The sequence below is a fragment of the Anser cygnoides genome, chromosome 3 (genome assembly GCF_040182565.1).
Source record: "Anser cygnoides isolate HZ-2024a breed goose chromosome 3, Taihu_goose_T2T_genome, whole genome shotgun sequence".
Lineage (NCBI taxonomy): Eukaryota > Metazoa > Chordata > Aves > Anseriformes > Anatidae > Anser > Anser cygnoides.
In genome coordinates this window covers 18,664,043-18,689,816 of record NC_089875.1, presented here as the reverse complement: position 1 = coordinate 18,689,816, position 25,774 = coordinate 18,664,043, and the positions used below count along the sequence as shown (strand labels likewise).

General features: G+C 37.6%; 1 protein-coding gene across 2 annotated transcripts in view; it reads right to left on the bottom strand.

Moving 5' to 3' along the window:
* The window catches only part of LCLAT1 (lysocardiolipin acyltransferase 1), a 98,282-nt gene that overhangs the window by 49,639 nt on the left and 22,869 nt on the right, over positions 1–25,774 (bottom strand). The window contains exons 3-5 of one of the 2 annotated variants that reach the window (XM_048078409.2): positions 15,329–15,497; positions 13,619–13,817; positions 5,665–5,811 (exon numbers count right to left, since the gene is read on the bottom strand). In XM_048078409.2, coding sequence (XP_047934366.1) covers positions 5,665–5,811; positions 13,619–13,817; positions 15,329–15,493 — 511 coding nt within the window. In that variant the 5' untranslated portion in view covers positions 15,494–15,497. The remainder of the gene's footprint in view (positions 1–5,664; positions 5,812–13,618; positions 13,818–15,328; positions 15,498–25,774) is intronic. The other variant, XM_048078411.2, reaches the window with a different exon arrangement.

The following is a 25,774-nucleotide window of genomic DNA, read 5'->3' as shown; positions in this document are numbered from 1 at the left end:
TATCCTTATTCACCTCCTTGTACTGGAAAAAACTCACTGTAAACATCCGTAAACATCTTCCAAATTTCCTTTTATTATAATTCCTTTCTAAAAACATAAACAGCCAGACAATGGTGTTCTAGCCAACACTATTCAGCTACTTATAGACAGCTACAAGTCTATGGGGCCTGATGACATCCATCCCAGGGTCCTGAGGGAATTGACTGATGTAGCTGCCAAACCTCTCTCCATCATATTTGAAAAGTCCTGGCAGTCAGGTGAAGTCCCCAGTGACTGGAAAAGGGAAAATATCACTCCCATTTTTAAAACGGGTAGAAAGGAAGACCCAGAGAACTACAGCAATTTTGGAAGGTTGAAGGGTTTTTGATGCTATCCTGAAAGGACAGGATAGACTTTCACTATAGCAAAAAGCAAGCGTAATACTCTTCCTCCCCATCCTGCCTCTCCTGGCACTTGGAAAAACAAACAAACAAACAAACAAACAAAAAAAACCAGTATGTTATTCTGCTAATATTTATGTACAAATGTACTGACTGCTATCTTACCTGGTGCAAGCACCATGATGCCTACTGCTGCTTGGTATCTGAGTGTGAGACACCAGTGCCTAAACGTTATGGGGGGAATTCAGAGCAAGTCTCCTGCTTAGTACAGGGTTCAACAAAAGGCAATAAGGTGGTTGTTCCACATTATATGAAATCTAGAGTTTAGAAAACTGATCCAGGAAATTAGAAACACGTTTATATCCTCCCCTCCTCTTTATACATAAAGAGAATTTACACAACAAACTGCTCTTTAAAATCTCTTAATCAGTAGACCAGGCTATACTGTCAACGCTATAGAACTTGTGTAGATGCTTCAACATTCTGCAGTCAAGACTGCAATATTTGTAGGCAGAAGAGTAAAAAAAAAAAAAAGAAAAGAAGCGTAGGATGCCTTTGCAAGTCTGATGATGAAAACACTTCCTTAAAAAGAGGAAACGTATGTTCTGTGTTTTGCTTCCAACCAATTCTAATGCAAATTGCATAAAGCAGCTCTTGAAGCAGGGACTGGAACTGAGCTTGATTTAGGTGTCTCTAATCCCAAAAGGTCACTCACATCAGTTGGCTAAGGGTAATGTTCTCTCTTGCTCCTTCACTCAGAAAAAAAACGAGTAAGCATTGCTTTCTAGAAACAAATATTTCATTTTTTCCTCTGTAATTAAGCCAAAGTAAATCTACCTCCTAAGTTTTTACTCATCATTGCTATTAGGCCCATTTTGCATTTTATTTTAACTCCTTGGTTCCATTTTCTCCTATAAAAAGAAGGACTAAGAAGAATGATCTATTTTTTATGGACAAACTTCATTTATAGGTTTCAAAAGTAATACAAATTCTAAAGGCAAGGAATGTCCAGCAAGATTTCAAATGCTAATATGTCCAGTGTAACTAGGGGTGTCTGCTACCTCCATCTAACAGCTACGATCGTGCCACATTCCTTTAGCTTTATTGACAAAACAGGCCAAACATTCAATGCCATGAGGAATTCATTCTCTTTAAGAGTCACATGAAAATCCTGTAGGTGTCAGATATGACCCTTATTAGAACAGCTACATACACACGAATATAAAACCTTCACTACGTTGTTGCCTGGTCCTATTATTTAGGTTAATAATTATGTCACGTGGTAACTTTTAAAATCTGCATACTGTGCAGTAATTTCTGTGACTCTTAAATGAATACTTAGCTCAGATTTTTATACAGGTACTCCTACAAAAATATGTGATAAAACAAGGATGCATTCAAGCACTTAAATTGTGTTGATACACTGCAAGAAAAGCATTGTCATTTGAAGCCCACTGAAGTCATCTGTTTCTTGTGTGTTTACTGCAGTCATATTTTTCAGTTTAAACTGTCTTTTTCAGCCTGCAGTGCACTTGTCAACTTACACAAAAGAAAAAGAATGTAAGGGTTATAGCCACAACCTCATACTTTCTTCTTTTTTTTTTTTTGCTTCTGTGCTGCCTTTGAAATAACACTTGATTACATTTTTTCCCTATTTATCTAAAAAATTATGTCACTAAATCCTATTAATTGCATTACTGTTTGAAGTTATTGGAAAAGTTCCTATGTCAGCAATTTCATAAAAGCACCATACCTCTGAATTTCATTTGAAGTTTACCAGAGTAAGAAATGCCGCCTAATACATTTCTTTCATCTTCACGTTATAAATCTTTAGGAAGTTAAAATTGCTTTTTAACCCCTGAAAACCAGAGGAGAAAATGTGAACAAATTCATAATATTTTTAAACCAAATTATATCAGTTTATATTTTTAATTTATGATCTAGTTTTGAATTGAAACAAAAATGTCTGGAATTTGACTTTGAAGGATGCCAAAATACAGTAACAAGCTTGATTTGTGTTAGTCTAAAGAATATTGGGATCTACAGCTCCAAGACCTATACGCAACAAAAAGAGAAGTCTGCGTTTCCCATGAAACATGTAAGCAGTACTAATTCACCTTGAAAGAACAAGCTCACATGCTTTTACATATTCATCTTTATCCAGACTGATGTATTTTGCTGGATGTCACCCAAAAGAGTGATGAATTTCCCTCATCATTCTACTGGAATGCCAACTTGGACAACTTTAATATAACTACTTCTAATCAACTCTCAACTGTTTTATTTTATTTTTTTTTGCTACTAGTAGTGACCTGAAATTTGAATATTATGTACTATGTTCTCCTTTAATCTGACTTGTGATAAAAGCACGCAAATACTCTTATGATTTCAAGTACTCTCAAATGATGGTACCAGGCAGTCAAAAAATAAATGTGTAGTCCAGAAATCTCTCGAAGAAAAAAAAAATCCCCATTTATCTATTATCAGAGGTTTATATAGAGAGCTTAATAGCTATATTGGCTCACAGTTACTATTTTAAGAAAAAGTTAAGCAATTGCTTTTATCTGTGGTATTTTCGAACTATTACATGTTAAATAAAACTCTACCAGTGCTTTTCAATGATATTTTGTGCATTAGTAAGGTACTTGAACTTTAATAGAAAAGAGAAAATCCAGCTGCAGGTCTGTTACCTTCTAGACAAAATATTGTGTTTCACATCACAACTGCCAAAGTTTGGACTTTTTTTTTTCAGCTGTTCCTTAAAGCAAAGAGGTCTGTGCAATCCTGCTTTGTCCACCCGTTCCCCTTAACTTTTGAAGTTACTGACACCTGCCAAAATAGTTTGACAGAGACAAGAGACTCATAGATAATTAAGCTCCACTGAAGTTTTTAGAAAAATTAATGGCAGAACAAAGGGGAACCCCCAATAACAGAGATCTTAATGATGTGAAAAGCTGGCATAAGCTCCACAGGTATTTAGCCTGTTAGGCTTTCGCACAGCATGCAGTTGTCTGTCAGGTAACGTGTTGCTAAGGATGAGCCACAGCACATTACGCCTTGTGCTGAGGAGAGATTTGTGGCAATGTCACATGGAAGGAAACACGAAAAAATGAAAAATTGGAGTGAAGAAGTGACCACCTAGGGGTGCAGACATACGCAATGAGGCTTTACCAGGCCAAGAGCAATACAGCCACTTTTTAATGTTACTGCTTTGTAAATTGTTACTACAGAGAGTCTTCTAAGGAACACCTAAAAAAATAAAACAGTGAGCAAAATGGTTATATTTTAACTTCCCAGAAGCACTATACTTATAGCAGTTTGTTTTCGTCATGGCTTCAGAAAGCTAGGCTTCTTTTTAAGCAGCTACAACGAAATACCTTTGATGAATTTAGCTTTAAGTTTGAAGTATTCCAGAATGAAAAGATGACCAACCTATCAGAAATAAGTATCATGTTATTACTTCAAAGCCTATAAACACAGTCTCCAAATACATTGTTCAGGGTTCGTGATATTACTACTTTTTAAATTTATGTAGCATCTTTGAATGCAAAGTACCTCACCAACTTGAGGTCAGGCAGTGGGCCATGTCATACTTTACCTTTCCTTGAAATCTTTCGTTCTCAAATACCTGAAAACATTATACAATTTATCATCAAGAGGAGTAGATCTATCATTGTCATGTGGTCTCGGAGAGGATAAAAAATTATAGTAGCATAGAGCTGCACAGCAATTCTCCTTTTCAGTGAAGTACATATGGAATATTGTTTTTAATTTTAAGCCCTAGAAGAATTTTGTTATCAGAAGTCATTAGCAGAAAACATTCCCTCCATTTCTGAAAAATGTTCCCTATGATACTGAGCATCCATTGAGCACAAACCTTTATTTCTCATTTTAAAAGACAGAACATGAGGTTGCAACAGATGCTAACACGCCAATAAGATAACAGCTCTCTGAAAATCATTTTTCAAAACGTTACACAAATTACATTAAGACATTCTTTCGTTCACATATTGCACAATCATTGATTGGATTAGCTTGCAAAGGGATTTTTGTATTGTCTTCTACACTATTTTAAAATATATGAGCTGATGTTTCTTGTGAAGACTATTACATAGGGATAGCTATTTACTTTGAGAAAAAAGGGGGGTATATGCATGCCTGTCCTTATACATCTTATTATGCACATTTTTTTAATCTTTTTTTTTTTTTTTGCTACTATTTTGTAAATTACTACAAAGTGTCTTCTAAGAAACACCAAGAAATATCACAGAATACCAAGGTGACATTTATTACTGACAGGAACCTAGCATTGTAAACACCGGACAGTTTACAACATCAGAAGCCAGCAGAGCTGCCCAAAAAAACCAGCACCCTACCATCCCAGCCCATCACTCTGTCCTGCAGTGCATCTTCCCTGGACTGCACATACACTTTTACTTACACAGCTAGTCAATGAACTGGGGGAAACCATCACCACCAGTCAGCAGTAGTACTAGCACTCATCACCAGTCATTTTAATCGTAATTGATTTTCTTTTTAAAGATGATGCTTATCAAATATTGTTGCACACATGAAGAACCACAGAGCATTCATAAAATGCTTTCTTTTATTGACATTTGAGTCTTCTTCAACACTGGTGAGCAGCTTGCTACTGATGCTGCACGACAGACCTACATTAATGCAGATGTTTTACTAAGAATTAAGCAAATATTGTAGGATTAAACTCATTAAATTTACTATTGTGATAATGTTAACATTTGTTTTAGGTCTATTTTCTATTTTTGTTTAGAGTCAAACACAGACAGTTTACATGGCCTAGTGAACAAGTATCTCCATTTTCTCCTCTTAAAACACTGAGCAAGACATCTGATAGAATCATCAATTGTTATCTTCAATCACCCTTCCATTGGTCTAAAACAATTTGCACTATTCAACCAAATCATATGGAAAATAGGAACAGAAAAGTGATTTATTCCAGGTCTTAAAACCTAATTTTGTCAATACAATGTACAGATAGAACCAATACAAAGCTATTTCAATCACGAGATGCTTTTGAAATATAACAGTTATTTTAGGAAGACTGGCTAGACCTCTCAATGGGACTATGATTGTGCCTATCAGATATATCAGCACATGATCATTAATAACAATAATTTCTACTGTCTGTAAGAACCCACTATTGCTCCTGCAATATTAAAATAGTGACTTTTTTGAACTATTACCAGAAAGAAAAGGGAATCTTCATGACTGACCACTCCACAAGAAGACAACAAATGTAGCATACCTGTGAGATCAGTTCCTTCTGGAAAGATAAGGAGCTGTAGTGGTTCATTAATGTCACAGAAATAGTCCAGCATTTTTTCAAAGTGACTCTTGTCATCTTCCCATTTTCTCTGAATGAAAATAAAGGCAGCAACCTGCATCGCCCAGCCTGAAGTTTAAAAATAAATTTTTAGTAACATTTTATTCCGATACTTCCACAGTATCTGTTATTACAAAATATTTTACAAATTGCATTAGATATATTTTATTTTCCACTCACCTGTCCTCACCTCTGAATAAAGCCATTTAGTTACTGCGTAATAGGAGTTTTGAATAGGAAACAAAAAAATGCAGAATCTAAATAAATAAATCTAATTAAATTTTGAATGGCTACAGTTTTGAAAAACTTAAGTTACCGGAATTAGAAAAGCTTTCTAGAGAGCAAGAGTAGGGTCAGCGATGTCACGAAATGTTTAAAACCATGACCCTCAATGTAACATCCAACACTGATTTCTCAGTAGAAGAAATGCCCCAATGCCCCTTTGGACAAACATTGAAGCGATGCACTACAGGATAAAGTAAAGCAGCGTTATATAGAGATAGTATAGCCCTTAGAAGTACATGTTAATCATGAGTGTTGTGCAAATACTATTTATTCTTTTATTGGCTTTATTACATATACCTTCTTATAATTTTCATTACTAGTAAAAGAAAATACAAAGTTGTTTATCACACTTGATTATATAAAAATGTGACATATTCACTGTATTAACATACAAGACAACTGATAAGATTTACAGCTTTATATCAAAATAACAGTATAATGTAGCTACAGTAATATTTAAGACTGCAGCTCAGGGGTCACACACCATTATCTTCAATGAACACTTGTCTTTTTGGCACAATTTTCTATATAATGCATCACATTAGATTAAAAGTTCTGTGCACTAGTTCAGACAGCAGGACAAAAAAAATCAGGGCTCCAGCTCCATCACAATCCCATGACGCTCTCTTCTTCAACAAGGCTCAGAAGTAAGTGGAACATTCATAGAATCACAGAATCATTTAGGTTGGGAAAAGACCCTTAAGAGATCATCAAGTCCAGCCACCAAACTCACCGACCAAGTCCCATCACTAAACCATGTCCGTTACTGCCACTTCCACATGGTTGGAGACTCTATCACTTCCCTGAGCGCTCCATTTCAATGCTTGACCACCCTTTACATGAAATAATTCTTCCTAAGATCAAATCTAAACCTCCCCTAGCACAGCTTGAGGCTATTTCCTCCCTTGCTATCATTAGTCACCTGAGACCAGCACCCTCCTTGCTGCAACTCCTGTCAGGTAGCTGTAGAGAGCAACAAGGTCCCCCTCACCCTCCTCTCCTCTTCCCCAGACTAAATAACCCCCAGTTCCCTCAGCTGCTCCTCATAGGACTTGTTTTCAAGTCCCTTCACCAGCTTCTGTGCTCTTCTCTGAATGCATTCCAACAACTTATTGTCCTTCTTGCAGTGAGGGGTCCAAGACTTAACACAGTACACAGAAGCCGGTCTCGCCAGCGCTAAGTGCTAAGGGACAGTCACTTCCCTGGTCCTGCTGGCCACACCATTTCTGATACAAGCCAGGATGCTGTTGGCCTTCTTGGCCACCTGGGCACACTGCTGGCTCATGTTCAGCCAGCTGTCAACCACTGCCCCAGGTCTTTTTCTGCAGGACAACTTTCCAGCCACTCACTGTACTTAGCTAGCTTGTATTCCATCAAAAAACCTGCAGAAAGATATTCTACAATGAAGCAAAAACATCACAGCTTCCTACTCACTTCTTTGTTTACCACAGTTCTCAGTCTGTTTTTCCTTTGATGGTGATTACATAACATTTTTGTAGTGTATTTCAGCTCCTCTTTACATGGATTCATTTGTATTCTGTTCTTACAAGGAGCATATGCTAGAAAAACATTTATTAAAGTCACCAATTTTTAAATCAACTTCATAAGTATTCGGCCTGGATAATATATTAACCAGGATGTATAATCTCTTCTATATTGGACAGGATCATTAATTGTGCTAATAAAGATTTGTAACCTGTATTGTGGGATCGATACTTCTTATTTTTAAATCAGCTAAGCAGACGAAGCCCACATAACTACAATGCCTTCTGCAATCTGCACCTAATGAGTCTTGGACCCTGAGATAAGGAATGACATCCAGATAACTGAATACTGGAAATGGGCATGAGAATTAAGAAAGAATATGCTCGGAATGTAGTTTCAGCAAATTCATACACTGTGTTTGTTAAAAACCCTTTGTACACAACACAAAATTTTGACCACAAAATCTTATGTGCATCTATGCATATACCATGTGCCCGGTGTCAAGAAGTACCTGTACAGCTTTATCAGATGAGGTTACACGTATTTAAACAAATCATTTGCAGGAAAAAAGGTCAATTTTAAAGTAACTGAAATATAACTTACGTAATTTAAATATGCTCTGTTCTGGCATTTAACTGCCTTCTACTTGCTATGATATCTTTTACTACAATGGAGCAAACCCCAGTATTTTAAGTTGAACAAAACAGAGCTTCATTTTCCTACTTATAAGTATGTTATGTAAAAGAGGACACTTTCTCATAGCAATTTTTGCCAAATACCAAATGATGCCAAAACATGCAGTTACTCTAGAGGGTACCAAATCTAAAATTAAATTCATAAAAATGGACACAGCACGGGGGAAAAAAAAACCCTCTAAGCAGGAACAGAAATGCCTTGTAGCATTTACAACTGAGGACACAGCAGGCTCCATGGGACAGAGTGGAAAAACACGTTAGGAAAGTTCTGTGGTCGTTCTGGTATTTTCCGCTCATTCTTACCTCACAACCTAGACTTTTTGTATGTTTTATGTACCCTAATCATTACCCATAAATTAATGTATATAAAAACTGTACCGCGCTAAACCATTTTATTGTTTGGTATCACACATCAGGCCTAAGTTCTTCAGTCCTCAAATTCTCATTGCAGAGAGCTGTAAGTGGAAGGAAGGGAAGCAAGCAGCAAAAGAAATGATCATTCGGAAAGCCTGCTGATATTTTCCCAGGTCAGCAGCTCCTGAGAAAGCGTGATTTTAGTCCACAATAGTGAAGGAGCATGGAAGAATCCTCCCTGCCAGATTCCACCCTCTCCCTGCCTCTCTGCAGGCAGCCCAAGGCTTTGAATTATACGGAAGCTCACATAATAAACTCCTTCTAGTGATCCTTCTTTGATAGCGCCATGAACATCAAATTTACAAACCACCTCCGGCTACTAAGAAATCAGCTGCTTGCGTGACTCTTATTTTACTTGCCCAAACGCCCTTCAAGCAGAAGATATATGCAGCAGTATCCCATTCTTACCCTTAGTGGTGGTATATACAAGCTAAGAAGAATTTAATGCAGGCAGTAATGCAATGAAAGGAGGGTTGGTGAGGATGAAGAAAGACAGAGAAAGGAGTTGGGAAGCATCCAGTCTTTAAAAAACAAAAAACAAACAAAAAAACAGGTTTGATTTTATAACATAATATCCATTGTTCTGCAAGCTTTTTTTTTTCCCTCCCTATCTGTAAGTGTGTACCTAATTAGATAAAACATCCCTCATTGCTCCAATAAGAACAGATTATCTAAGAGTAAGATGACCAATAGTAAAGGATAGAGGTTTTCCTCCCCAGCTCCTCCAGCACAGCACCCTGAGCCAAACTATTTTACCATCTATGAAAGTGCAATAATCTTTCACATTCATTCAGCTTCAAAGCCTTCAGCAGAGCATGACGTGAATGTGAATTCCTGCCTTCAGTCAAAATCCTGGTCCATACATCAGCAGCGGAGACACCTACTGTTTGCATGGCTCACTGTTCCACCACATTCAAAGGAGAGAGGAAACCCAGCACAAGCTTGCAGACACATGCCTTAAGCCTTTGAATAGAGTGAAAACAGGCTCCTGCTTTGATTTCCTCACCACAGCCTGTCTGCACTGTGCTGCTGGAAAAACAACACATAATAAGACTTGAGACATGACAGGGGATCCAAGTGGGAAGGCACAGAGGAACAAGAAGAATTCAATAAAGCAACGGGAAAAAATGAAAGCTTTTCCTAACAAGGAAGATTTACAAATAAGCAGAAGGAAGTACCTGCTCATATGCAGCCTGCAGAGAAAGATGCTGCCCAGTTAATTACTGTTTAGTTTAGGACAACATATTGTCCAACAAAAGTAATTACATTTTGCTTGTTTGCACAGTGTTTTTTGGTCATCTAAACACTGCTGGGCAATAGGCATTTTCCTGGCACAGGCAGCATTTACTTGACAAGGGAAAAAAATATTCTCTTTTTATTTGCAGATTTTTGAGAAATCTCTGATTAGGAAAACATAGCAGAGAAACAGTGAAAATTTAAAAAAAATAAACAAAATAAACAATGCAGTTCCATTTCTTTGCTAAAATTATCTTCTTGTAAGAATTTCACACATTTCTGATAGAATTTCCACATATTTCTCATAACTAACATTGCTTGAAAAAGTAGAAGCACTTCATATTTACAAAATGGTTAGCAGTGCAGAAACTTACTAGGTAGAGTACCCAGCCACACTGACCTTTAAATTATTTTTTAAGAGATAAAAAAAAATAAAAATGCAGCTTCAAATCTCATGTAATACATACATAATGATACCTATTCTACACTTCAGTAAAGCTTTATTAGCTCCTAACTCTACACAAAAATACAATACCTACACAGCAAGGACAGCCTGCTTTGAACCAGAGAAATACAGTGTAGGTAAGAATTTCCTTTATTCCTTTAGAACAGGACTCGGAAGGTTTCTTTCCTGGGGTGTATCAGAAGGGGTGTGTGTTAGTAGGTCAAGTGAGGTTCTCCTCCTCCTATACTCTGCCCTGGTGAGACCACATCTGGAATATTGCATCCAGTTCTGGGCCCCTCAGCTCAAGAAGGACAAGGAACTGCTCGAGAGAGTCCAGTGAAGAGCAACGAAGATGATTACGGGAGGGGAGCATCTCCCTTATGAGGAAAGGCTGAGGGAGCTGGGTCTCTTTAGCTTGGAGAAGAGGAGACTGAGGGGTGACCTTATTAATGTTTATAAAAATGTAAAGGGTGAATGTCAGGAGGATGGAGCCAGGCTCTTCTCAGTGACACCCAATGACAGGACAAGGGGCAATGGGTGCAAGCTGGAACATAGGAGGTTCCGCTTAAGTATGAGACAAAACTTTTTTGCTGTGAGGGTGACAGAGCACTGGAACAGGCTGCCCAGGGGGGTTGTGGAGTCTCCTTCTCTGGAGACATTCAAAACCCACCTGGACGTGTTCCTGTGTGACCTGATCGAGGTGTTCCTGCTCCAGCAGGGGGATTGGACTAGATGATCTTTCAACGTCCCTTCCAATCCCTAACATTCTGTGATTTAAATTGTATGTATCTATTGTTGTAGAGAAGTCCTATCTCGTCAGCTACGCAGGAAATTGCCAATGACATTAGAAATTCTCCTTGAAAACTGTCACTGTAGAATAATATGTCATTAGCTGATGACGATGTCATGCAACAAACTGCAGCAGCAGCTACGAGCAGAGCAGTGGTCTCCTGCGGCTCCAACTTGAGCAAGTTGTACCAAAATACTTCAAAGAAAGTTTCTGAAAATGAGACTAATGAAATGTAATACTGCTTTATGAACACTTTACTGCACACAATCTATCAAGCCAAAGCTACACTCTCAGGAAGAAAGGACCATCCATTTTTCTGGGCTTTTTTTTTTTTTTTTTTTTAAGGCTCACGTTTAATCAAGTTTTTTGATATAGTGGAATGCAAAGAATTAATAACTTAAGAACCAAGTAAGTGACTCAATGATTCTCCTTGAAACATTTTCTCCTTCAATTTTAAGTAACCAGAAATAATTGCCTACTTGTTATACAGACTCATTAAACATGATACCTGTACACTCTTCACCCACAAAGGGGGTGACAAGGACTCTGGACCTATTTTCATTCCTTTGCCCTTCACGTGTCATATATACCACTTCAATCAGTATAATCTTTCGTAGACCTAATTTTTACACCACAGCTGGGATGGTAGTTATGATAACAAAGGTGCAACGCTTAATACTCTATGTCTTTTTAAAGACATAGAAATGAAAGAAAGGGTTGTATTATAAACCTTGTATTACACACAATTTTAAATGAAATGCCTGAGAAAAAAATCATTAGAAAGGTCTGAAAAATGGGCTGAAAGCAACATGGCAATTTCATCTAATATATTTCTCAAACTCAAAGTAAGGTTACCATTAGGTAAAGATTTATTAGCGTTACTTTTAGCTGACATATCAATGCTTCCATAATCCTCTATTTTTGAGTATGTATAACTAAATCATGTAAATATATAAACGATGGAATTGGAAGAAATTACATAGCTGTGTTATTTCCAGAAATATTATACCTTGATGACAAATATCTAAAGTATAAATCATAGCTGCAGCACACTGAAACTGTCCAGTTGATTTCCAAGTTATATTCTGGCCTTTAAAAGCTTATAAAATGAGCAAAACATTTATGTCAAAAACCACAGGACGCAGTTTAACAAACAACAACAAAATCTGACAAACACCTACAAAAGGTCTGTCACATAACACAGCAGTGCCATTAGAGTGGGAGAAATTCTGCTCTCACTGATTGGATGAAGAGGGTTGTCTGTTATGAACACTGTTATCTGTATCCCACCAGTATGTACTAACTATGAATTGAAAAAAATCAGTTTCTAAACAACTCTTGACACATTTTTAGGAACCAGATTTTGCCAAGCATATGTAACATCCCAGACTCTGGAGCTGACCTTCCAATTTTATTAAAGGCATTCTAATACTAAGCACGCACACATATAAATGTTTTGTTACACAAAAAATAGGGGATACTTTTGAAGAGATTAATCTTCCAGACTACAATTCTGAATTCCATCTCCCAACATTTCTTTAAAAAGTTGCAAAGGAAGCAGATTCCAGTATTTCAAAACATCTCTGCTATATTATGAAAACATTTATCTAAATATATATGTAATGTTAAAAGAGATATCTTTCTCTAACGTAAAATTGAACATTAAGCTTGAATGTTAGGAAAAAAGTGAAGGGTGTTCCCTAGTTGCAGCTCTTACTTAGAGGACTACACACCTAGTGAGTGAGTGTAATAAAAGCACAACAGTGTCAGAGGTCCTCCTTATGGGATCCTGCCAAAATGATCTATTCAGATAAATGGCCTGACAAAAGGGAACCATAAATAAGTTTACTCTTTTGACATCATAAATATGATGCATATCCTGCCCAAGCTAGTTTTTATAAAAGGGCAAATAAATCAGAGAGAAATAAAATGCAAAGAGATGCTTTTATTTCAGGTAAGTCTATTCATGCAACAGTTTTTAGTCTATTTAAAATAGTTTCTCCAAATATGTGCAACTCATATCTGTTCCCAACTTACATCATGGATTATTTCATATCCTGTACAGCTTATTTTGGGCAACCAAGTTTGATTTAGAACTACAGCTATTAAAATGAAACCTCAACTTTGCTGTTGCCCACAGTGTTTTTCCTTTTTTTTTTTTTTAATCTTCTCAATAGTATAGATTGGATAATGAAGAAAAAATGATAAAAGCATGTGCAATATGGGGTGAAATGGCACCAAAACCAAAGTGTTGAAAAATAATTTGAAAAGAATCATAAAATATCTGTCACAATTTTAAAAATGCTTTCAGTAAGTAGCCATTTTTTAAAAAGAAAGGCTTAAGCATGCAGTTCAGGTGTCCTCTGGGAGATATATGATTTAATCGCTCAATACACCACATATATTTTAAACAAGATTTTTTTTAAATACTAAGATAGAATTTAAACTTAACTGAGTATGAACAGTGCTGGGTGAAGGAATTTTTAAACACATTTTACTTCCCAGGTGAAGAGTTTAGTGACCTACCAAATCCCGGAATGCTTTTCAGACTGGATTTGAGACAGATTTTTTCGAGTCTGAGGTAGCTGTATCGCAGCAGGCAGTTCCACAGGAACATCCAGTCCATTCGGGTGCGATGGTTCATGATAATGACACTCCTTTCTCCAGGAACAAACCCATCACCAGTGACAACCACCTTGGCACCAAACACCATCTCCAGCAAGGCCTAGAAATGATATCTTAATATTATGACTTCACTCCCAGAAGAAAAGCATCAGCACATTAGCAATAAAAATTAATTTCAATGACATCATTTCATTTATTCGTACACATTATCACCGGTAAACAGATTTCTGTTTTCTAATAAAAAAGACAGCTTTTCCACAACTACAGTCAGCTGTTTAATGAAAGAGGAAACAATAATAAAATAGCACATATTAAAAAGCATTCTTTTACGATCCATGTCCACTATTAAACTACTTTTCCATGTTTTTTCCCAGAATGTAGGAATAAAAGTAAGGGAACCAGTATGGATCATAACTTGGCAGATGAAGTCTAAGTAGAGAACAGCTGCACAAATAATCTATGGCTCAATACTGTCAGGTCTGAGAAAGTAACTGAAGCTGCCTTGCTTTCTTCTTGGATCCAAATGGTCAATGTGTTTGTGCTTGACTTCCAACTGTAAAAATGGCTAGAATCCATCTACAGAAAGAACAGCTGAGAGAGCAAAAAAATAAATAAGCTTGAATATGGCACAGTGATGTACATCTAAATCTGTACAAGTGTACAGTGCTGCCTTGAAGCCTGGGCCTCTACCCCACAGTTTAAAAACTCATCAGCCACTGAAGACAGTGATCTAAGAAATGCCATCCCAAAGCATGAAATAAGCCTCAAAACTTGGGAGGATGCAAACAAGAGGTACACATTCCCAAGAAATGGAGATAGACAACAGATATTACTCATAGGTATGACTTATGGAACAGGATATCTATTTCTGAGCACTAATACAGCACTTCACTTAAGGGGAAAAAAAATATCTTAAAAGGCATAGAGGAACAGATGAGGCTTTCAGAGAACAAATAAAGAGATGCATCCCATTCATACTTTCCTCAGGAACAATTCAGAGAAAAGCTTTGTTACTGATTTCCAGACTCCTGGCTACAAAGTTGATGCAATGTAAGTGAGGAAGACTTCATTTCTATGAGAAGTTCTTTTTGACCTGAAATTGTCTAATACAACTACAAGTACTAAATTCTAAAAGGATTAAGTATGAGAACAGTGAAGGTTAGGAACAATGTACCAGACAGTAAATTATTTTCTTAATTAGACAGTTGGAGCACAGTTGAAAGCAGGAGTTTATATGAAGACTCATTTAGGAATCTTTGCAATTTAAAAGAACCCTTGTGCTTCCTAGTGCTTCACCTACCCTTCTCTGATTAACATCTGACACTGGATAGAGGTGATATTAAAATGCTTTTTCAGGAGTACAACCATCATCTGGTGTTAATTTATACATACATTAAACTGTAGGAGAGGGGGACTGTAAGCAGGCACACAGACAATCTGCAACATAGGCTGAGCTAAAGCCTAAGCCTTCACAGATAGTAAGAAAGTTGAGGCCTGATTAACAAAAATATAATAAAGTTGAATTTTTGTTTTAATCAAATATGTTAGTAAACAGAATAAATAGTAGGACTTAGAACAGTTGTCCAGAACTTGGCTCAAACTGCAACTTACCACTGGAAGTGTGAGCCAGGTGGCCACAACACAGTCAGTGATCCAGCGGTACCAGGCCGGGGAGATAAACATCAAAGGTAGAAAAGGACCGAGCATGAAAATACTTCCAAAAAAACTTCCCAAGAACAGTGCAACTACGAAGTATATTCCTTTCCATGACACCATGGCTCTGAAAAACAAAGTTGGCATTATGTTAGAAAAGTAAGCCAATTAATAACTCTTCAGACCCACAAGTTCAGTTTCAGGTAGTATTCCTCCTTTTTTTCATGTCTAGCAACATACAACAAGAACAGTAAAGGCTCCCAAAATGTACTACCTCAGAAGCAGCAGCAGTAAAACAACTCCATAAACACAGTAATTTGTAAGGTGCATTGGGATATTAAAGAGGTCATGTAAGAACCAGCTACATCATAATTTCCTCCACTTATTGCAGTACGCAATGCCATACTGAAATCTTCAGAAAGCTATTTTAAAATGCAAAGGTACAGAAAAGTTGTATAACAGAACACCTGTTACATTAAACTTTTCATCTACTATCATAGAATGGTTTGGGTTGGAAGGGAACTTAAAGCCCACCCAGTTCCAACCCCCTGCCATGGGCAGGGACACCTCCCACCAGACCAGGTTGCCCAAAGCCCCATTCAGCCTGGCCTTGAGCACCTCCAGGGATGGGGCATCCACAGCTTCTCTGGGAAACCTGTCCCCGTGCCTTACCACTCTCTGAGTAAAGAATTTCTTCCTATTATCTAATCTAAATCTACCCTCTTTTAGTTTAAAGCCATTACCCCTTGTCCTATCAACACACCCTGAAAAAGAGTCCCTTCCCAGCTTTTCTGTAGGCCCCCTTTAGGTACTGGAAGGCTGCGATAACGTCTCCCCCAGAGCCTTCCCTTCTCCCGCCTGAACAACCACCAACGCCCTCAGCCTTTCTTCACAGCAGCAGAAGACCTCTTCTTCCTCTAATCATACTTGTGGCCCTCCTCTGGACTCACTCCAACAAGTCTGTGTCCTATATTGGGGGTCCCAAAGCAGAACACAGCACTCCAGGTGCGGTCTCACAAGAGCATAGTTGAGATGGAAATCACCTCCCTCGCCCTGCTGGCCATGCTTCTTCTGATGCAGCCCAGGATACGGTTGGCTTTCTAGGCTGCAAGCACACATTGCTGGCTCATGTTGAGCTTCTCGTCAACCAACAGCCCCAAGTCCTCCTCCTCAGGGCTGCTCTCAATCTATTCCCCACCTGTATTTGTGCTTGGGATTGCTCTGGCTCAGATGCAGGACATTGCACTTGTCCAGGCTGAACTTCACGAGGTTTGCACAGGCCCACCTCTCAAGTCTGTCAAGGTTCCTATGGATGACATCCCTTCCCTCCAGCATGTTGGCCACATCACACAGCTTGGTGACATAAGCAAACTTGCTGAGGTCGCACTAAATCCCACTGTCCACATCAGTGACAAAGTTGTTAAACAGAGCTGGTACCGTTACTGACCCCTGAGACATGTAACATCGGTAAACTACTAATGTTAGCATTTCCTGAAGATAAGGAAATTTGCTTTTTTATTTCTCCATTTCTTTCTTCTTGCAAAGCCTTGTGTTACAACACTTGCTTCCTCACCTAGTAACGGTCTATATATGACCTCCTTTGGAAACCATTCAAACCTTGCATGACTGATCAGCCATTTTAAACACGATTTCCCTTTTCATCACAAGCAGCCGCTGAGATCCCCCTACTATGTCTGGCATAGAAAATTTGTCACTTTTTGAAGTCTGCTGTACTTCAACTGTCCTAATCAGTTATTTTCCAAGAAGCTGAAGCTGAGGTTTGCAAGTCAGTAGTGAAGACTTGATATAATTCAGTGTCCATGCTAACAGCTAGACTGTCTTATTATAAATTGAAATGTATAATGCATAGAGCTGCTTAACACATTCTGGTAGGATGCTTAGCAATCCTCCTAGCTTTTGTAATTGTTCCAAGCTTTCATAATTTAGCAACTACTACCAGCTGTGACAAAGCAAATGTGCAAATATCAGTTCTCCAAATTAGGGCCTAAAAATAGACTGTTTTCAACTATTTAGGACGCAGCCAATTGTTTATAAAAAGAAAGGTTAAGTAGAAGTCACTTTTCAGTCACTTTACTGAATTCCTTTTTTGACAGGCTATTTTAGAAATTACAAGAGCTCAGATGGACAGGACTTCAGAAGAAAAACAGGAAGCTAGTGTTTTTAATTTAAAATGAGCAATGGAAAAGTAATCCATTAAGCCTTGTATACTGTAACATACATGATTTATCTCAAGTGTGTTTTGTGCCATGTCCATAGCAATAATGTTTGCACAGCAAAGTATTCAAAAGTCAAGAAATAGTAATCCCAGTGTTCCTAGCACATGAACTTGCATCTCCTACATGATGTTGACAAGTAACAGGAAAGCAGCAGCATTTGGGGATACTTCTAGGTTTAAACAATTTCATAAACTGTACATTTTTGGAGGATGGCTGAGAGCAGAGGCTGTACAAAGTTTTCCACGTAAGAATGATACAAGCTGTATTTAGCCTGACTTCTGCAGCATAGCAAAAAAGTAATACTAAATACAAACCATTCACTGATAGCTGGCTGTATCAGAAGAAAAATTTAAGAGAATAATGTTGGATTTAAAAAAAAATCCACATTGTTTACATTCCAAAGCGCACAGTCCACTCTTTCCTGCAAAAAGCAGGACCTAAAGAACCAGCTGGCCACATATGCATGCACGAAATATGGACCAATTTTAACATATCAAAGGATCCCTGACAAGCACCGCACTTAAGAAACAATGTGTTCCTGCATGTGGTACTGCAAACCTGGGTGGAGAAAGTCTGACATAAATGTAGCCGAGGATAGAAGAAACCCAGAGAACGACAGAAATAACAAAAAGGGCAAAGAAAAGCCACTAACTGCAGCAGGGCTGGAAGAAAAGACCTCTTCCTAACATACCAAGATTAGAACCCTGCAAAAGGGAGTAGAGAGGATTAAAATTCAATGGGATTGATCTAACCAGACGTGCACTTTCTGAGGAACAAACAGGAAAACAACTGGAAATGGCTTTACAACCCACTACCAGATCAGGAACAGGAGTTTGACCAACTTCAGCCAGCTGCGCTGTTTCTCTTGGAGCCTACTCAGAGCCACTGGTCATGGTGGAAGACACGGGGATGTCTGTCAAGCACCCTGGCCCCAAAACACTGCTGAACAACATGGAAGTGCATGGCCCAGGTGGAAATACTTGAGTACTGCACACAGATAACCACAGTGTTAATAAGAGAAGACACTGCTCTGCCATGCTCCTAAACTGTCTGGAAAGCTATCTAGGTCACTTATTTACAGGCTGAGGTTTTCAGTTTACGTTAGTCCTTCCCTCAAATTATCACACAGAGACAAATATTTAACAAAAACCTTTTCTGTATTTTATGTAAAAGACTGTCTTGTAAACATACTTTTTTTTTCCTTTTTCTTTTTAGATGAAGGTATGTGAGCTATGCTAAAGACCTGAGAAGTTCTTAAGTTTCTCTTCTTCAACCTGAACCCCATCAGCATTTTGCTTATCATGACAGTATATATGCATATCATGACAGTATGTATGTTATACTGCATTCCACTGAGTTAAACATTGCAGTGCTTATTTCTAAACACAAAAGATATCACGTGTGTTTTTAATTGATGCAATTTATCCCTTGCAGGCACGTTTTTAAAGTGTAATGCGTACCATGTTTAGTTTATATTGCTTACATTTACAGAACATATCACCTTCACATTTGTACACATGCGTTTATCTAGAATAATGGATAGAGTGTACCATTGAATTACCTCCACCACCATAAAGCACACAACATGCAAACAGGTATGAGAAATAGAAAAACAGCTCTTAATGAATTCAAGCAAAACTGCAAAATGAGAAGCATAAGCTGAAGAACAACAGCAGAGAGTAACCCATCCAGCTGGCCTCCTGAAAACAGTGTTCAGCAAGACCATTTTAGTAACCAGGTGAAATTACTAAGACACTGTACTTACTTGGTTTTGTTTCTGGGTTCAGTTAGGGCCTGCACAACAGGTTACATGATTTAAAATGCATCTGCCTATACATGACAGCTGAGAAACATTTCCATTTAATCTCATTTTAACCATCAGTCAGTGATGGGTCGTCATCATACAAGCTGCTGGGCATGATGACTGCCAAAAGCATGTGCTCTAGGCTGGAAAGGAGGTCAGCAAGAGTACTGCTCTGCGTGTGTTTACAGCAGAGAGAAAAGTGGGTGAAGACCCACGCTGCATTTGACACACTTCCTAGACCAGGTGGACCACTAAAGCAGTGTGTTGTCTCTAACACAAGTGGTGCCATAAGGAGCCTGCTCCAGCACTTCCTAGATTTGCAGCACAGTGCAGAAGCTTGTAAATTGTATAGAGCCAGTTCTGTCAGATAAAATAATTAGTCACAACTTTGTGTCCTACAAAACCTTCAGTACAGTTTGGGAACTGCCCTGTCTCTGAAGCAATGCAGATGTTCGCACTGTGCTGCAGCTTGCCTAATAAACCCCTTTTTGCTCAGCTTCTTACCCTCACCTTCCCAACAGCAACCCACTGCCAGCCCATGCCTCACACTCCAAACCCCGCACTGCACATCTCCAAAGCAGCAATACTCCTCTCACACACACGCTGTGCTGTCTGGGACAGCCTGGACATGATAAACCCCATTATGCTACAAGGTCTGCTTGTAATAGTTGGTTTCAGTTACCTCAGGAATTCCCCATTAGCTCCTACCAATGACAACAGGGAAGTGACTGATCCTTTTGCGTCTCTTGGCCCTTTACAAAACTAGCTTGGAATGAAGGTGTCTTTATAGATGTATATGTAAGCCATCCTAAATTTAACATATATATTCAACAAGAGGAGAAAAAGCTACAGAGCAATGCAAAAATATACACCAGTGGTTTCAAAACATGATTAGAAAAGCAACCAAACTGGAAAAGTGTACTCAATGAAAACTTGTAAAATGTGAAAAATCTCGAAACAAAACAATCCAGAGCTGATTCACCTGAGAGATGGGATACCCAAGAAATGATTTAAAGGATTAGATTGAAAGTCTGAGCAACAGAAACCAAGCATTTTCAAAGTACATAAGTACTCCCTTATTGCTGTTGACAACAATCTCTTCCTATGGCAGGTATGACTCTAAACACTGGATTTGGCATTTGTGCATTTTAAAGCCACTTTCTATTCACTGTGTGTGTCAGAGCTGTGGTTGAAACAGTCAAAACTATTTTAAGATTCTGGCTCAAAGCTGCAAACATTATAAAGGCAGCACCCACATACTATGCTTGTAGTTATTCATCTGTTTTGTGGCAGAACTCCAAGCTAATGGGGTACTATGCTTCACATGGCCTTGTTGCCATAGCAGAAGGAAAACATGCCCTGTCTCCAGGTAACAGGAAACAGGGATTCTCAAAATACAATTTTTGTTTTACTTTTCAGTTAATTTTAAAAATCCTTGGCTATGATGGGAAAAAATATTTTCCAAAACAGTTGCATTTCTGTTGACTCCAGTTTTATTAGAATATTTTCTGGAAATTATTCCATGATTCTACACATACAGTCTTTGCACTGTAATATAAAGCAGTGGCATCTTCCTGTGATCAGATTTTAGCCTGTTTTGCTTATTGTTCACATGTGTTTATTCCAGGTACAGCTGGAATTACAGGCAAACCATGGCTTGTTATGTTTTCAAAAGGTTTTAAACACGAAAAAGAAAAGCCTATTCTCTACAACAAAACTAGTTCTTCACTACTGTTTTTATGGCTTTGATGAGTGCAAAAGATGCAAAACAAATTTATCTGGTTAGAAACAAGAAAGTTCTTCTAAAATTAAAGCTCCAGAAGTTTCAGAGTAGTTGAGACTCGCCACAAGCTTCACAATTCCTTACCAGTTCTGGAGTCCAAAGTTCTTGCAGAAATAGGTTAGTTGTCTTCCAAATCCAACGAAACACAAGATTTAGCCTACAGTATTGAACTAAGCAATATTATCTGACAGAGCCAGCTGCCTGCTAACCTAGAGCGATTTTCAAGTATTTACTGTTATGCACTCAACAAATGAGGTTTTGTTACCTCACCAAAATAAAAGGGCAATAGAACAACACTGCATTGTTCCTGGTGTTTCCATTCAATAGCCACAGGCAATAAAACTGCATGTTGATTAATCTTCATGAACTGAACATGGAATATGAGGCATTTTGTTTAATTTTTTTGGTCAGTGGAAAAGGTAAATATTAATTCCAATTAAAATCACAGAGAAATTTATATAGACAGCCAATTATGCCTCTTCTCTAACAGTTCTGCAAAGAAAGCTAGCAGTTAACTGCAATCTGACTTACTTTACCTCTGCATTTCTTCAAAGCACTAAGAAAAAGGGGTAGGCTAGAAATTCAATTTTGCATTCTGAAAAATACTTTCCCAGTCAGAAGATAACATTTTCACAATGATTTTAAAACCTTTCACCTGGGTGAAGTGAATTGCTCTTCTTCAAGGAGGTGGGCAAGAAGGTTGTCAACTTCCCAGGTGTTCATTAAACAAGCTATCAAGCTAAAATCCCAATTTTTCAGTATCCATAAAAGAATAGTAAACAATTACAGATGTCTAGAAAGGAGAGTAGGCAGTCAGATAATAGAAAACAACTTCACAGCTTGCAAGGTAAATAATACAGGGGTCTCAGCAAGCACTGATCTGGTGGGCCAAGTTACAGACCACCAGACATGCTGACAAGTTTCAGTGGGAATGACACAACCTAGTAAAATGTTTTAAGCTCAGCAAAATCAGGCTTTTCTGTTTGAGCATTTAAATTTTTTTGTCATAATATTTCAAAGGAAATTTTTAACAATTCTTGTACTCCAAGCAAGAAACTAGTTTCTATATAGTGCTGTATTTTAAAAAAGAAAATCACTTACAGTTAGTTAGCTTTTGTAGACTGATTCAGTCTTATTTACAGATCTATAGCATGCCCTCTCTCTTTGACCACGTAACTACTCACTTGTGCCTCAGATAAAAAAAATAAAAAAAAAAAAAAGATCTGCAGGAATAGCATAAGTTATATGGGAAGCAATGACAGGGAGAAGCTGAATTGTTATTTGCATAGATATCCACTCTAATCAGTAGTTTGTAAAATACAGGCAAGAAGATCCATCAGTTTCCATAAACCTCTTTATGAAATGTATTTTATTCCTGATGCTTCTCTTGTGTACTGCAGTATTTTAAGGAATGTACACATATAGCACAGATCAACATCACAGAAAAAAAAAGTGAAGGAACAGGCACTTGACCATTAAAACTATTTCCTTTTTATTCAGCTCTTGCATTTAAAAAACCTTCAAGGGATTTAACACATGTATCATAAAATGATATAGAAGAGGTCAATAACAGATAATTATCATCACAAACCACATCCCTGACCCTCTCCAACAATAACATGCACATGCACACAAAGTACAATACTTAATGAGTAATTTCCGTAAATATTAACAATAAAATATGATTACTGCTGCATCTTACCATTTATTATCTCTTGTATTTGCCCAGATTTAATCTTACTATTATAATTCAATAAAGGATGTAATAGAATATTTTATTTGCTCTTCCAAGTAATTATCTTTTTCCAAATGCAAAAAAAATAAAATAAAATTGGCTGAGATTCTCTGCAGTGCAGCCTTTAGATACTGTAAGCAGATAATTCAGTCAGAGTACAGACATCAAATCAGTCTGATGATTTTTCATTCAAGTTTACCTGTACTCTTTCCACTGTTGCTCCGGACAACCATTAGACCAATAAAGCTTGAATGAGAACATGAACTAAGGTATTTAAACATACTTTGTAAGAGGGTGTCAAGCAACAGCTACAGCTATTTCTGGGAAAGAAAAAAAAAGATTTATGGAAAAGAAGTAGTTTGCTTTTATTCTTTGCTATCAAATAATCTAATATAATTGACCATTTCAGCTGGTGTAGAAATAACTGCACAAAAGCTTTTTCTGCCAAAAGCTACCTCATTTTTTATTCTGTAAATTGCACAAACACAAGTCATTTTGATTAGCTTCTTCATAGCTTCCCACTTCCCAATTTTTCTTTAAATTATCCTGCAAGTTACTATGACCCCACAAGCCTGTATTAATGAGCAATCAGCAAAAAAGAGTGCCCTGGCTGACAAATCATGAAAAATAATTTCAGCAGATGAAGAACAGCTGTAGTACTCCTGCCATCCCCTTCAAACCTCTGCCTTTAAAAACAGAAAAAAAAAGATCAAGAAGGTTCATCATTAAACATCAGACAGGGATGATGTTTCCTAACCCAACCACACATGGAAGAGCGGACAGTTCTAGAGTTTTATTAGTTTTATAATATAAAGCCTGCAGGTCAACTTTAGGCCTAGTTTACATTACAGAAGAAGCTACTTGTACAGCTGGCACGTCTAAGTCCTCTGATTTTAAAAGTCTACAACAGACCTATCAGCTGACCAGTTTTGATAGATAACAAACTATGAAAAACAACGTTCCACTTTGTAATTGGAGATGTAACAAACAAGTTATTAAATCTATTTTTCCCCCTGTATAACAGCACCTCAACACTTCAGTTTATATCTGTACTTAGGGAATGGGATTTATAATTTCAGAAGTACCCATTTACAATAAAGTCCTCAGTTGGGGAACAGAACTCAAGTATTGCAGGCCAAAGAACAGGAGTCAAAGGCAAAACAAGCAGAGCAACCAATGGAGCATCTTCAAGTCTCTACCACTGGAATGGAACCAAAATTCCTTCCTAGGAACAGTAAAAGCTCTTCAAGTTATTCACATGCACTGCAGCAGATCCTGAACACATGACTAAAAGTTGAACTTCCACGGTTCTAAGAACTTCGCTCTGTTCACCATTTCACAGACAAATTGTTTGCTTTAGTCTGCTTACAGAACAGTAACTGGCAATTTCCTTCTCTATAAGGACACACCCTTGAAACTTTCAACGGCTCTTCTACTGCCATCAGCACAGAATTTTTTTCATTGGGTTAACAACACAAAAGAAAAACAGGAGACAAGTATGAACAAAATCCAAGCGGCCTGTTCGACAAGCTATGTAAACCACCAACCATCGCTAGGATAGCAGCAGCACAACAGAAAATGTATTCTAACTCATATAATTCTGAATATTCTAACTCATACAATTATGAAAATAAAGAGGGGGCATGTAAAAGCAAGCTTTCAGATGCCTTAAGCAAGCTACCCAAGTAGGTGAAGGTTTCAGTGAGAGTTTTGTATTTGCAGCCATTCTTTAAAAAAATCTGTTTTAGAAAAAAAAATGTTTTAGAAAAGAATATATTAACCCAAATAATTCCTGCTTTTTGTTATAATGTATGCTACAAATGCATGTGCAACAAGTGAATTTGATTCTGATTTGACAGTATTACAGTACTTTTTTAACCGAAGCATTTTTTAAAAAAGCATTTTTTATGCTGTGAGCCATTGCCTGTGAAACGATTCCAATTCCTAGCCTATTCTATTTCCTGTTCTTAGGAGCATGTTACATGTTACAAAACTTCAGCAGGCTCAGCCTTAAAAATCCCAACAGAAGACACTAAAGCCAGTAAGGGTCCACCTAGAATCAATTGTAAAATCAACTTAACTAGAGGCTTATCTTCATTTTCCTACCCCTGTAAGACATTCTAGCTAAACAGTACTTATAAAGAGATGGAGAACTATGCCTACAGATGAATTTATGCCCCTCCTCCCTTTTTATAATAAAGATTAAATTGCTGTTATCAATCACATATAACTCTGCCAAATCTTTGAGTCTGAGCAACTGACTCAGGCTTTTTTTTTTTAAATATATTTCCAAGACAAATATAAAAGAAAAAAAAAATACATTTGCAAACAACATTAAAAATACTCTAGCCAATTAACTGGGAAATTCCATACTTCAGATAACTTAAAATTTAGCAAGGCTGCCTTAGTGTCAGGAATACATGGCACTTTGAAGCTTACCTACACATCAGCAAATATTACATGATTATAATAACTTTAAAAGACACATAAATTGTAATTATCTATTGAATTACGCTTACAGACTGGCTGCTTTCCAAGGTAAACATAGTAGAAACAACAGATGGTTACCTGGCAGACTTGGAAGCAAAAGGGGAAACATGAAGTAGTTCTGCAGAAACACTATCATTTCATCCCCACTACAGGCAGTGGAAACTGTTTATTTGCATTTGATCTGTTTATGGACATGAAAACCTGTTCTCCATCTGTTATGTTTTCGTGAAGATGGAATATCCAAAAAATGCATAGCCAAAACTTACATATTGTCAAACTACTGCACTACTATTAACTGGTACTAGTTCTGATTCAGGACCTAACCATAAGAGGTGATGCTCTACCGCGCTTTTCA